The sequence below is a fragment of the Ranitomeya imitator genome, chromosome 4, assembly GCF_032444005.1.
Source record: "Ranitomeya imitator isolate aRanImi1 chromosome 4, aRanImi1.pri, whole genome shotgun sequence".
Lineage (NCBI taxonomy): Eukaryota > Metazoa > Chordata > Amphibia > Anura > Dendrobatidae > Ranitomeya > Ranitomeya imitator.
In genome coordinates this window covers 307,706,470-307,721,687 of record NC_091285.1, presented here as the reverse complement: position 1 = coordinate 307,721,687, position 15,218 = coordinate 307,706,470, and the positions used below count along the sequence as shown (strand labels likewise).

General features: G+C 40.0%; 1 protein-coding gene across 4 annotated transcripts in view; it reads right to left on the bottom strand.

The window, feature by feature from the left end:
- MDFIC (MyoD family inhibitor domain containing) overlaps positions 1–15,218 on the bottom strand; it is a 198,338-nt gene that overhangs the window by 17,137 nt on the left and 165,983 nt on the right. For all 4 annotated transcript variants that reach the window (XM_069764833.1, XM_069764832.1, XM_069764835.1 and 1 more), the window contains exon 4: positions 6,203–6,478. In XM_069764833.1, coding sequence (XP_069620934.1) covers positions 6,203–6,478 — 276 coding nt within the window. The remainder of the gene's footprint in view (positions 1–6,202; positions 6,479–15,218) is intronic.

Here is a 15,218-nt window from a genome sequence, read left to right as displayed (position 1 = left end):
ATGTGAAAATACAATTGATGGTCTAAAGAGGACATTTCATGGGATTTTTTGTTTTATTTAAACCGAGTACCATCTAATTGCCATAGTTTTACTAATTCTGGAACAGTTTTTCTCTTTTTCTGTGCTTCTCCATTTGAATGGTATACCCTCTGATAATAAAGCTACAACTTTTTCTTTGTACCAATAGTGGCGGGAGAGCGTGCTTGGCATTGGGGTGCTCGATCAAGCATTAATTAATGCCAAGTATCGGGTGGTGAAGGAGAGCTCGGGTCCCTGTAATAAGCTTGTTTGATTCTGAATCAGCTGAGCTAAGTGCTGCACTGAAATTACCCTGCTGGGAGAGCAGGGACTCCTCGGACAGCCGGACTCTTCTGAGTTGAAGAGCTCTGGAAGATTGTTCTCTCTCTCTCTGCTGTAATAAGCTTATTTAAATCATCAGAGCCACACACTGTACTGAAGCCAGGCATATCTATCTAACCTCCATATCTATATATCTATCGACATAGCGAATCCGAATCAAAGGAGCTCACTAGTTACTAATAGAGAAATCTCTCCTCTCTCCTTCATCGTCCACCTACCTGGCCGTCAAGTGCAGGTCTCCAAGAAAAATGCTCGATTCCTTCTTTCACTTAAATTATGCTCGGCAGTCGAATCGAGCAGGTCTGAACATCTGACTTGCTCAATTCGAGTACTCGAGCACTTTACTGCTGACTCATCTCTATCAACCAACTGTATAGCATAGAACTTTTCTGTGGGCGGTTGATTTTTTACCGCTATTATGCTAGTCAACCGAAGATGGCTGGGTGACAGAGGGGAAGAAACAAAACATCCACCAGGAAGGTCACAGCTATAGGCGAGAATTGTCTGACATGAACACGCCACAATCGCTATGTCTTTTCCTATTATTTGAGTGCTGGAGAATATGAGAACAGGAGCATTTCGCCTGTAACACATTCAGGACAATGATCCAGCGCTCCTGATCTCCAGGAAATCAACACTTCAATAGATGGAGGGAAAGCAGATAATGCAAAGTTCTCATCATATTAACATTAGCCAAACTGCATGCACTCTGAGCGCTTTATCCCTCCTATGATCCGGCCATGTTATGATTGACCAGCATCAAAGAGGAGAAAGAGCAAAAGCCCACAGAGAAGTTCTGTGGTATCAGCCCAGTCGGTTGAAGGGAAAATGTTTGACAACCAGCCAAGCTAAAGAAAGCAGCTGGGGGCTGGTACTGAACCATAGATATTACCCCCACCCCCCCAGTATAAAAATAGCAGCCCACAACTGCCCAGAAAAGGCACATCTCTTCCCACTGGACCTGTGGCAGTGGCAAGTAGGGTTCAAATTTGTGGGGTAGATGTCACCATTGTATTCTCTGGTAGCATCAAGCCCACGGGTTAGTAATGGAGAGGCGCCTAAAAGATGCCTCTCCATTACTAATCCTATAGTTATATTGTAAATAAAACACACAGCCAGAATAAAGTCCTTTATTTGAAGTAAAATAAAACCCATACTTTTACATTTCTATTTAAAACTTATACTCACCTAACGCCCATTCTACTGAAGCCATCATCTCCAGTACAAAAACAAAAAAACAACCATATCCCCTCACCTGTCAAACATTCTGTTCCACGGCGTAATCCATATCTGGGATAAACAGTTTTCAACTTGGACGGTGCCAAGATGAGAACCACTGAGGAATAAGCTGCAGCAAGTGCAACATCAGTGACCAGCAGCGACCTCATGGACCTCACTGCAATTCACCACTTTTTCTCACAGTGCTAGCAGTGATTTCACAGAGGTCAGCGCAATTCAGAGGCCCGGCTAGGAATGCAGCCTCAGTGACCTGTGGTAACCTCAATGACGTCACCATTAGTCACTGAGGCTGAGCTTGCAGCAGCTCATTCTCCAGTGGTTCTCAGCCTGGACAGTCACATCTTGGCACCGTCCAAATTGAAAACGGTTTATCTCAGACATGGATTATGGCAGGAGACAGAACGACTGACAGGTGAGGGATATGGTTGTTTTTTATTTTTGTCTTTTTACAGGAGACGATGGCTTCAGTGGAATAGGCGATAGGCGAGCATATCTGTTTGTTAATTTAACCCTGCTGTTCTGTTGGTCAAAAATGACCGACTTTGAACTTCAATATTCTTTAAAATATTCAAGATGCGGCTCTGAAACCCGTGGCCGACCGACCCATCCTCATTTAAGTCAATCAACCACAAGTTTCAGAACCGCATCTTGAACACCCCAAAAAATACCAAAGTTCAAAATAGGTCTCCCCAGACCGAACAGAACAGCAGGGTTAAATAAGTTAAAAGTGTGCTTCTTTTATTTCAAATAAAGAACTTTTTTCTTGCTGTGTGTTTATTTGCAATATAACCAAAGTATTAGTAACAGATAGGAGTCTTGTATAGGCAGCCTGTGGGCAGGTCTTTCTTTGGTTTCTCTGGCTTAGAGCAGGAAGATAGGACTTTGCCTACAGTCCCACTCCGGAGCATAGGCATCTCATTAACTGAAAACATCTAACACTGATTACACAAGAACTAGAAGACTGACTTCTTCAGCCCAGGGATCATTCTAATCAGTTTAACACTGCCAGCCTGACAATGCCCGAAGTTTACTTAGCAAAATCCTTCTGATAAGTTCACTTTAAAGGTACCGTCACATTAAGCGACGCTGCAGCGATATAGACAACGATGCCGATCGCTGCAGCGTCGCTGTTTGGTCGCTGGAGAGCTGTCACACAGACAGCTCTCCAGCGACCAACGATGCCGAAGTCCCCGGGTAACCAGGGTAAACATCGGGTTACTAAGCGCAGGGCCACGCTTAGTAACCCGATGTTTACCCTGGTTACCATTGTAAATGTAAAAAAAAAAAACCCACTACATACTTACATTCCGATGTCTGGTCACGTACCTCGCCTTCAGCTTCCCGCACTGACTGTGAGCGCCGGCCGGCCGTAAAGCAGAGCACAGCGGTGACGTCACCGCTCTGCTTTACGGCCGGCCGGCGCGCCGCTCACAGTCAGTGCGGGAAGCTGAAGGCGAGGTACGTGACCAGATACCGGAATGTAAGTATGTAGTGGTTTTTTTTTACATTTACAATGGTAACCAGGGTAAACATCGGGTTACTAAGCACGGCCTTGCGCTTAGTAACCCGATATTTACCCTGGTTACCAGTGAAGACATCGCTGAATCGGCGTCACACACGCCGATTCAGTGATGTCAGTGGGAGATCAGCGACCAAAATAAAGTTCTGATCATTCCCCAGCGACCAACGATCTCCCAGCAGGGGCCTGATCGTTGGTCGCTGTCATGCATAACGATTTCGGTAACTATATCGTTGCTACGTCACCAAAAGCAACAATATCGTTAACGATATCGTTATGTGTGACGGTACCTTAAATAGTCATTGAACAGTAAACATTTATTGATCAGCGGTTGTTTAATAGCATGTAGTAGATTATTCAATGCATATAAGTTGCCAATTTTTTTGGCAGCATGAGTCTTGTTTACACAGGACAATCCATCATTGAGAACGAATATCTTAGGGGTTGCACAAAAGATTATTTCCCCTGATAAATGAGCAAGATGCTTGTTCATTAGGTGATCAGCATGTTTACACTGAAAGATTATCATGACTGTTCTGTAAATGCCTCTTTATTATAAACAGGAGGACATTTTGACTATATTTTTAAGTGGATGGAATGCATGTTTTTGATAATTTCCAATAAATTGGATGTATGAGAAAGCAAAAAATAAAATATTAAGCAAGTTCAATAAAAGGCATAATTGATAAGTTTTTTGATCTTACAAACTTTGAACATGGAATGGAAGCAGATGATAATTCTTTATACTATATAAAAACAGTAGCTGCTAATGGTTCAGAAAGGATATTAAGATAAAAGTAAGGCAGTCAATATGATGCTTTAAATCACCATTGGTAACTGAAGCTGATGATTTGTAAAAACAAGCAGAAATGCAGTAGCCATATAGTAAAAGTCAAACAAAATCAGGTCTGAGCTTCTTAATATAAAGAAAAATGGCAGACATTATAATACATTCGAATGGTTAAATGGGAACCATTCCAAGTAAAGAGGAGGAGTTCATAATTATGGAGCTGTCTTTGTATTCTTATTAAGTCCTGCTATAGGCAGGTCTTAAGAAATCACTGAAAGGGTAATATACTGCAATACAAATATTACTGAACTGGCAATCAAGTCTCCCAGAGACAAAAAATATAAAATATATTTCAAAAATATTTTTTTCAATTATTAAAAAAAAGTATAAAAAAGTAAAATAAATCAGTTTTCCCATTTTATAAAAAAAAAAAATGTAAAAACATTTGTCATATGTCTATAAAGGTCTGAACTTTTAAACATTAATTTTTTTTTCGCCAAATAATGAATGCTGTAAAGGAAAATTATATAAAGGCAGAATTGCTGGGATTTTTTGGTCACTTCTAGGGACAAGCTGACCGGTGGAAGTTTGGCTCTGGTAACAGAACTTTACCCTAACGTCAACTACAACCTCATTGAAAACAATGAGGGCCCGAACATTTTAACAGGAAAATTCTCTCTCTGCCACAGACATCCGGGAGAAGACCTTGTTTCGTGTTTAACACTGGACACTAAATATGAGCGAACCCGAACTTAAAAGTTCAGGGTTCGTACCAGACAGTCACATCCCCTCAACCCACAAAATTGGTATGGTGGAATTCAAAACTACAATTGGGCCTGCAAAAAATCAAACCTTCATATAGCAATGAATGGTGTGTGAACATGATCATACAGACTTGTTCACTGTGCAAGTAGCCCATGTGTTCCTGTTTCCATAATTGTTCTCTTGTGTCTACAAGACTGGGGAGTTCCACCACTCCTCTTGGGCTATCTGCACAAAAGCTGTTCTACCCTGTATGCACACATGGATTTTTCCTCTCTGAACCCTGTTCACACAGGTTATATACAGATGATCAGGTTTTTAAATACATCAGATAGGGATTGCATACATTAGTTAGGACTGCTCTGATAAGGGTATACCGTGAAGATTGGTAGAGCAGCTTAGTATACATTTTTTGCAAAAAACGTATCAACCAAATACCCTGTTTTTTACATCTTTTACTAGCACTTGCGGATTACTGCAACATTTTTTCAAACTGAGTGTTTTTGGTTTTACTATTCTCTTTTGTGTCTTCAGGTTTCTTGGTGGTGTGTGAACATGATCATACAGACTTGTTCACTGTGCAAGTAGCCCATGTGTTCCTGCTTCATATAGCAATGTATACAAACGAAAAAGTTATTACAATTTGAAAATGGGGATGAAAAATGAAAGTGGAGTAGCAAAATAGCTGTAGTGGGAAGGGGTTAACATTTAAGATATTAAAAGTAATTGTCTCAAAATCTACTCTTGACCATATGGTGCACAAAGAAGTCAGAGAGAGGGTCCACTGCTTTCCACAGCACTATACGCCTTTGGTTTTCCAACTTTCCGGAATTTGTCAGAATTCCAGTTCTACACTATGGAACGAAATATGCCTCTACGGCTCAATTCCACTGTGGTGATTAAGAGACTCTGCAAACTTGCAGCCACTTCCTTCTCTAAAGTCAGCAAATAGGGACGGCAACATAATCTTTCACGCCTATAGTTATACAAAAGTGAGGTTTTCTTTAACAATTTTTAGAATTAGAAATATATATATATATATATATATATATATATATATATATATATATATATATATATATATATATATATATATATATATATATTACATTACAGATATTTTATGAATTGCTGTTGAGGAGCAGGTCACAAAAAATATGATTTTCTGTAACTATTATTCCTCTTTTCCGTACGTGAATGTATGCCAACAATGTTTTTGGTTCAATCATAGAACTTAAATTAAATGACATGCACATCTTTGCCAGGGAATTGTTCAGAAAATTAAAGAAGCCAAATATGGCAAACATTGCTTGAATCTTTTCTTTATCCGTATGCTGCCCTTAGTAGTTTTGGAAAAAGTAATTATAGTAATAAAACAAAATGTTGTATTATAATTGCCAAGCATTCTGCAGACAACAAGCTATTGAAAGTAATAAAATAACATAAAGCACACAAAATAGGGCCCTCAGATGACAATAGAATATTACTCGGCTCACTTTAAACATGTCAAGATCAATAAGGAATGGGTTTACCTTCTGGTGATGCCTCGGGTTTTTGAGAATATGTTGAACTCATTTTGCTTTTTTTGCTGCCATCACTGCTCACAGACAAACTGGACTGGATTTTCCTGTGCATTTTTTGAGAAACGGGAGCTGATAACTTTCTATGATCTGCAGCAACATGTTTGACCCCATTGTGGATTCCATTGATATTACTCAGACCTACATGACCATTTTGTATCTTGCCAGTTTCTTCCTCGCTCTGTTCCAGTGCTGAAGTATTTGGCTGAGGCAAGCTCTGAGGTTGGGCTTAAACATAGAGAGAAGGAAAAAAAAAAAAAGATAAAAAGATTAAACTGAATTCTATATAACCACAGCCAGAGGAAATCAGCTAGAAGATATTTTAGAGAGAAAACAGGAGATGAGAAACCCAACATCCTTCTAACGCACAAAGTATCACATCTTTGTTTATGAATGTAACAGAATGTATTAGATTATAAACTGATGGTGGATGCAGAGTAATTAGTAAAGGAAACTTCTGTGTCAGATCATGGCTTTTGCATAAAGGTTCACTGATCGATACCACGACAATAGAAGTCATCTAATGAATGAAATCAGTAGCAGAAAGCAGTCACAAATATCACATAGTATAGAAGATAAAAAGGACACATTGGTAAACTAAAAGTCTATTCATGCAAATGTAAAAGTAGGCAATTTTAAAGCTAAAATTGTATATTGATACGCTGAACGTAAAAATGAACCAAAACTCAACAAGCTCAACAAAAAGCAGACTCCATTAAATGTATTAATGTGGTACTTTTCCCTTTCCAGCGATTTGGACCCAAAATACTTGCAGGCCGGTCGAATAAAGCTCGATGGTACTCCCCTTGCCCAGCGGCAATGTTGGATCTCAGCTATTGTGCCAGTCTCTAGCAGCAGCAGGGATGTCAGACCGATAGCGTATATTATGGCTTATGCCATTAACAGTTATAATAACTGACGTTTAATTATTTTATAAGTTGGCTTAATTATAATAGTCTGTGAGCACAAATTGGCGGTACAAACCAAGCACGTGCACACAGTCCAGTGCACCTTCCCCACCTAACTATTTTGCATTGAGATCTGCCTTCCTTTCCTTGACTGACAGCACTGGCTTTACAGGAACCTGAGAAGCTGGTGATAAAGGGAAAACAATGAGGTGGGAAGCTGAACTGAGCCAAGGCGCACTGGGCAATTGTGATTGGCGTGAACAGTCATTTTGTGAGGACACACTTTCTTTAACCCCTTTACCCCCAAGGGTGGTTTGCACGTCAATGACCAGGCCAATTTTTACAATTCTGACCACTGTCCCTTTATGAGGTTATAACTCCGAAACGCTTCAACGGATCCTGGTGATTCTGACACTGTTTTCTCGAGACATATTGTACTTCATGATAGTGGTAAAATTTCTTTGATAGTACCTGCGTTTATTTGTGAAAAAAACGGAAATTTGGCGAAAATTTTGAAAATTTCGCAATTTTCAAACTTTGAATTTTTATGCAATTAAATCACAGAGATATGTCACACAAAATACTTAATAAGTAACATTTCCCACATGTCTCCTTTACATCAGCATAATTTTGGAACCAATTTTTTTTTTTGTTAGGGAGTTATAAGGGTTAAAAGTTGACCAGCAATTTCTCATTTTTACAACACCATTTTTTTTTAGGGACCACGTCTCATTTGAAGTCATTTTGAGGGGTCTATATGATAGAAAATGCCCAAGTGTGACACCATTCTAAAAACTGCACCCCTCAAGGTGCTCAAAACCACATTCAAGAAGTTTATTAACCCTTCAGGTGTTTAATAGGAATTTTTGGAATGTTTAAATAAAAATGAACATTTAACTTTTTTACACAAAAAATTTACTTCAGCTCCAATTTGTTTTAATTTACCAAGGGTAACAGGAGAAAATGGACCCCAAAAGTTGTTGTCCAATTTGTCCTGAGTACGCTGATACCCCATATGTGGCAGTAAACCACTGTTTGGGCGCATGGGAGAGCTCGGAAGGGAAGGAGCGCCGTTTGACTTTTCAATGCAAAATTGACAGGAATTGAGATGGGACGCCATGTTGCGTTTGGAGAGCCACTGATGTGCCTAAACATTGAAACCCCCCACAAGTGACACCATTTTGGAAAGTAGACCCCCTAAGGAACTTATCTGGATGTGTGGTGAGTACTTTGACCCACCAAGGGCTTCACAGAAGTTTATAATGCAGAGCCATAAAAATAAAACAAAATTTTTTTCCCACAAAAATTATTTTTTAGCCCCCAGTTTTGTATTTTTCCTAGGGTAACAGGAGAAATTGGACCCCAAAAGTTGTTGTCCAATTTGTCCTGAGTACGCTGATACCCCATATGTGGGGGGGAACCACCGTTTGGGCGCATGGGAGAGCTCGGAAGGGAAGGAGCGCCATTTGGAATGCAGACTTAGATGGAATGGTCTGCAGGCGTCACATTGCGTTTGCAGAGCCCCTAATGTACCTAAACAGTAGAAACCCCCCACAAGTGACACCATTTTGGAAAGTAGACCCCCTAAGGAACTCATCTTGATGTGTTGTGAGAGCTTTGAACCCCCAAGTATTTCACTACAGTTTATAACGCAGAGCCGTGCAAATAAAAAATATTTTTTTTTCCACAAAAATTATATTTTAGCCCCCAGTTTTGTATTTTTCCAAGGTTAGCAGGAGAAATTGGACCCTAAATGTTGTTGTCCAATCTGTCCTGAGTACGCTGATACCCGATATGTGGGGGGGAACCACCGTTTGGGCGCATGGGAGGGCTCGGAAGGGAAGGAGCATAATTTGGAATGCAGACTTAGATGGATTGGTCTGCAGGCGTCACATTGCGTTTGCAGAGCCCCTAATGTACCTAAACAGTAGAAACCCCCCACAAGTGACCCCATATTGGAAACTAGACCCCTCAATGAACTTATCTAGATGTGTTGTGAGAACTTTGAACCCCCAAGTGTTTCACTACAGTTTATAACGCAGAGCCGTGAAAATAAAAAATCTTTTTGTTTTCCCACAAAAATTATTTTTTAGCCCCCAGTTTTGTATTTTCCCAAGGGTAACAGGAGAAATTGGTCCACAAAAGTTGTTGTCCAATTTGTCCTGAGTACGCTGATACCCCATATGTTGGGGTAAACCCCTGTTTGGGCACACAGGAGAGCTCAGAAGGGAAGGAGCACTGTTTTACTTTTTCAACGCAGAATTGGCTGGAATTGAGATCGGACGCCATGTCGTGTTTGGAGAGCCCCTGATGTGCCGAAACAGTGGAAACCCCCCAATTATAACTGAAACCCTAATCTAAACACACCCCTAACCCTAATTCCAACGGTAACCCTAACCACACCTCTAACCCTGACACCACCCTAACCCTAATCCCAACCCTATTCCCAACTGTAAATGTAATCTAAACCCTAACCCTAACTTTAGCCCCAACCCTAACTGTAGCCCCAACCCTAACCCTAGCCCTAACCCTAGCCCTAGCCCTAACCCTAACCCTAGCCCTAACCCTAGCCCTAACCCTAGCCCTAACCCTAGCCCTAACCCTAGCCCTAACCCTAACCCTAGCCCTAGCCCTAACCCTAACCCTAGCCCTAGCCCTAATGGGAAAATGGAAATAAATACATTTTTTTTTATTTTTCCCTAACTAAGGGGGTGATGAAGGGGGGTTTGATTTACTTTTATAGCGAGTTTTTTAGCGGATTTTTATGATTGGCAGCCGTCACACACTGAAAGACCCTTTTTATTGCAAAAAATATTTTTTGCAATACCACATTTTGAGAGCTATAATTTTTCCATATTTTGGTCCACAGAGTCATGTGAGGTCTTGTTTTTTGCGGGACGAGTTGACGTTTTTATTGAAAACATTTTCGGGCACGTGACATTTTTTGATCGCTTTTTATTCCGATTTTTGTGAGGAAGAATGACCAAAAACCAGCTATTCATGAATTTCTATTGGGGGAGGTGTTTATACCGTTCCGCGTTTGGTAAAATTGATAAAGCAGTTTTATTCTTCGGTTCAGTACGATTACAGCGACACCTCATTTATATCATTTTTTTATGGTTTGGCGCTTTTATACGATAAAAACTATTTTACAGAAAAAATAATTATTTTTGCATCGCTTTATTCTCAGGACTATAACTTTTTTATTTTTTTGCTGATGATGCTGTATGGCGGCTCGTTTTTTGCGGGACAAGATGACGCTTTCATCGGTACCATGGTTATTTATATCTGTCCTTTTGATCGCGTGTTATTCCACTTTTTGTTCGGCGGTATGATAATAAAGCGTTGTTTTTTGCCTCGTTTTTTTTTTTTTTCTTACGGTGTTTACTGAAGGGGTTAACTAGTGGGACAGTTTTATAGGTCGGGTCGTTACGGACGCGGCGATACTAAATATGTGTACTTTTATTGGGTTTTTTTTTTATTTAGATGAAGAAATGTATATATGGGAATAATATATATATATTTTTTTTCATTATTTTGGAATATTTTTTTTAATTTTTTTTACACATTTGGAAATTTTTTTTTTAACTTTTTTACTTTGTCCCAGGGGGGGACATCACAGATCAGTGATCTGACAGTTTGCACAGCACTCTGTCAGATCACTGATCTGACATGCAGCGCTGCAGCCTTCACACTGCCTGCTCTGAGCAGGCTCTGTGAAGCCACCTCCCTCCCTGCAGGACCCGGATCCGCGGCCATCTTGGATCCGGGGCTGGAGGGAGCAGGGAGGGAGGTGAGACCCCCGGAGCAACGCAATCACATCGCTTTGCTCCGGGGGTCTCAGGGAAGCCCGCAGGGAGCCCCCTCCCTGCGCGGTGCTTCCCTGCACCGCCGGCACATCGCGATCATCTTTGATCGCGGTGTGCCAGGGGTTAATGTGCCAGGGCCGGTCCGTTACCGCTCCTGGCACATAGTGCCGGATGTCAGCTGCGATAAGCAGCTGACACCCGGCCGCGATCGGCCGCGCTCCCCCCGTGAGCGCGGCTGATCGGCTATGACGTACTATCCCGTCCAGGGTCAGATAAGCCCAGGGCACCTCGACGGGATAGTACGTCTAAGGTCACAGAGGGGTTAAACAATGTCTAGTTGAGAATGTTTAGGAGTCTAGCGGCGTTGCATATAATCGCACTGTATCTTTTAATTGGTCCATAAAAGGCAAATCCTGAGTATAGCCCTGACATGAAAGAACATTTTCTTGACAACACAGAGCATAACAAAAGAAAAATCTTACCTGTAAGGCAATTATTACTTAAAAACAATAGGATGCCTTATGCGCTAGTAGGCCATATGGACTCCATAAAAGGGATGGGATCTATTGTTTATAGGGATCAAATGGGCCCATCTTGCCCATATAATACATAGTACACCTACTAGGCAATTAATTTAAATCACATACAGCAGAGGTGTCAAACTGCATTCCTCAAGGTCATGTTTTCAGGATTTCCTTGTATTGCACAGGTGATAATTTAATCACCTGCACAGAATGATTCCAGCACCTTGTGCAATACAAGGAAATCCTGAAAACATGACCTGTTTGCGGCCCTTGAGGAATGCAGTTTGACACCTCTGACATACAGTAAAGAGAAAGCCAGCTCACCTAGTACATGAATTCCAGCTTGCAGGAACCAGGTGGATCCACACCAGATAATATACTCAAGGAAAAAAAAGTTGTTGTTCCACCGTTTGATAAAATAGTTCTCTCTTTATTTTAAGTCCATTAAAAAATTACAAAAATTACAATGGTTGCTCCCTTGCCTTGTCTATGCAACCATTGTAATTTTTGTAAATTTTTAATGGACTTAAAATAAAGAAAGAACTATGTTACCAGACGCTGGAAGTACAACTTTTTTTTTTCCTTGAATTTATTTAAATGGCTGTCATGAAATGCTACATTATTCCTATAGTGGCTATTGCAGGTGAGCGGTATAAACAGCAGTGACATCCTCAGGCAAGGTCAGAAAGGTATGGCAGCTAATGAGTGGGTTGGCTTTAAATTTAAGGAGTGGTTTTTCTTTTAATGTATGCACCGCAACAGTAAAACGTAGCTACAATTTTGCACACACCCTGCAAAAATGTTTGGGTGTGACAAAAAAAACATTTGCACAAAACTGTAGAATTCTGCGCGTTCTAAAGTAAACAGAAAAAATAGCAGGAAATTTGAATACTCCAAATGATCTAAAATAGTGAATTATTTGGGTGCTTTTCTGGTATATGAAAAAATTAGAAAAAAGGAACACAAACAATCCAGAACTAATAAATACCTCAATAAATAGAAGAGGATAAATAATTAATAAGTAGACGTTTTAATATATATATAAAAAAATATTGTCAACTCGCCATACACTAAATGCATTGCTGGAAAAAAATGTGCATAAAAAAAGTTAAACAAAAAAAAAGAAAACATTGAGAAACATTAGCTGGTCATTGGCCAATGAGAAAACAAAAATTATAGCAAACATATATTTTGCATGTAGTAAACTAGCTGCATATAGAGATTTACAAAATAGCCGTCTGTAATGTTTGGATTTTAAGGTTTCATTATCTGTTCTTTTTTTTTCTACTACTCTTCTGCGTGTTGCAGTTGCACATTGTTTAGTTAAAAAAAAACAACAAGGATTTACTAATAATTTATTCTGGTTAACTCTTAAAATGAGAAGACAACCTACTGTACATTTGTTTTATTGGTGACCTAGATACCAAAGGAATACTACAGATGTTGCAGAATACAGAACAGTATTTGGTTCTGACGTAAATGTAAAATAACTGCTCATTTAAAGACAATAAGTTATTATAATGGAATTTGTACCACATACATTAACAGGAAGCTGAAGATCAATTTTGCACCCCAACGTAATGCTATAATCAAACTCAAAATTAATTTGTGAGGGTTTATTTTACCGATAGCAGTAAGGAGCTTTGTCCTTTCTTTAAAAAAAAAAGATAAAAGATACTGCTTAAAATACACAGACAAAATGAAGGGCGCTATAAGGCTGAGACAAGTGGAATGGAACATTATTGATCTATTATTCTCAATAAGTAGTCTTTCTTTTATTCACGTGACGGCTCTGAAAACTAGACTAAAGACCATTTGGCATTTTCAGAGGTGTAACTTGTGCAAATTCAGCTCTATTGGGAGAACAATGCTATCTTCAGTCAGAGATATAAAAGACACAATACAGAGTTGGACTTAGGAGTTGTTTTGAATTATTCATATTTTGCCTGTATATTCAAGACATTTTTACAAACTCAGCATTTTATGCTACATAATCGCACAAAGAAACTTTTTGACAAACCTTTTCTTTCAAAAAGTGGCATTTTTATGTTAACTTTCAACACTTGCTATATCATTCTTAGGAGACTATTCCCTTTTACAAAAGATCCCATTTACACTCTTTCGTACAAGCAAAAATTGTATTCTTACTATTCAGCAACAAATGCAGCGCATGTCAGAATGTAAAATAACAGTTGTGTGAACACAGAGCATCCGCAGCAAAGACCGGCTGCACACTTTCTGAGAATTCACAATGTCCTACGTATTACAAAAGAAAAGATTCCCGTTTGACATTCACAATGAACAGTTTCAAATGTTTTATTAAAAAAAGGGCTTTAAAGAAAAACACAGTATACCCAGCTGATTTCAATATTTTATACTTCACTGGCTACACAACTGGGATTAGGTATATAGAATTAATTTAAAAGACTCATTGCACTCCTTTAAGTGCTGTATTCTAGGCACAAATCGGTCTCGCTAAAGAGGAACAGCACAATCCGCAGAGCAGTGAGATACACAGGAAATATTTCGGTACGCATTTTTATAGAGAAAAATAGAGAATATTTTAAATGCTCTCTAAAATTATAAGTCTGGTTCAAACTCAGTACATCACTGATTTTTGCATCTGTTTTGACTTGCAAAATATTACATTACTGAACAATAGATGCTACTACAAAACTATATAAGCCGTTAATGTTATTAGAAAAAATAAAACTATCAAAGTTGGCTGCTCTGTTACTCATTTGACAGACTGAACTGTTTAACCAAATTTTGGTCTTAAAAACACTTTTTTTTTGTTTATTAAGTACTGACTCTTGGTCAAATTCACAAGTAACACAGCCATCATCTAGAATGAGACTGGAGCGAGCTCAGCCTTACACACTGCATTGACCTGTGATGAACATGCAGGGGGTTTCTCATGAACAATGTTCATTTTAAATCAATAGATCTTAGAATACTAATAAGTTCCACAACTGGATGCCTTTGAAAAGAATGTTCCTGTGCGGAGATAATCTTATAAATGTTTCCCTGCTGTGTAATGGCTGTGTGACTGTACAGGAACATGGTCTGATCATACCACGGCTCCTGGCCAGGGGGAGAGAAAAAGAGTATCCAGACATTACAGCACAGGATCACAAATTCTTTCTTAGAGGTAAAACATTTTGTAAAGACAGGCAGGGAATATCATTATCTCACAAAAAGGATCAGTTGTCCCATACTGTGCTATCTATATACCGTATTTTTCAGACTATAAGTCACACCAGACCATAAGACGCACCCCAAATTTTCAGAAGGAAAAATAGTGGAAAAAAAATGTGTCAAATGGGGGTCCATCTTACAGTCCGAATTCAGCTTACCAGGGAAGGGATTGGCACAGGTGGAGGAGTGGTCACAGGGGTCGCTCGGTGGTAAAGGCTGGTGCGGTGGCCTCCGGGAAATCCCATCTCAAGCTGGTGTGGTGGCTCTGTGCTGGGGCAGTAGCAGTGGATCTGTGCTGGGGCAGTAGCAGTGGATCTGTGCTGGGGCAGTAGCAGTGGCTCTGTGCTGGGGCAGTAGCAGTGGCTCTGTGCTGGGGCAGTGGCTCTGTGCTGGGGCAGTGGCTGTGGCTCTGTGCTGGGGCAGTGGCTCTGTGCTGGGGCAGTGGCTGTGGCTCTGTGCTGGGGCAGTGGCAGTGGCTCTCTGCTGGGGCAGTGGCTGTGGCTCTCTGCTGGGGCAGTGGCTCTGTGCT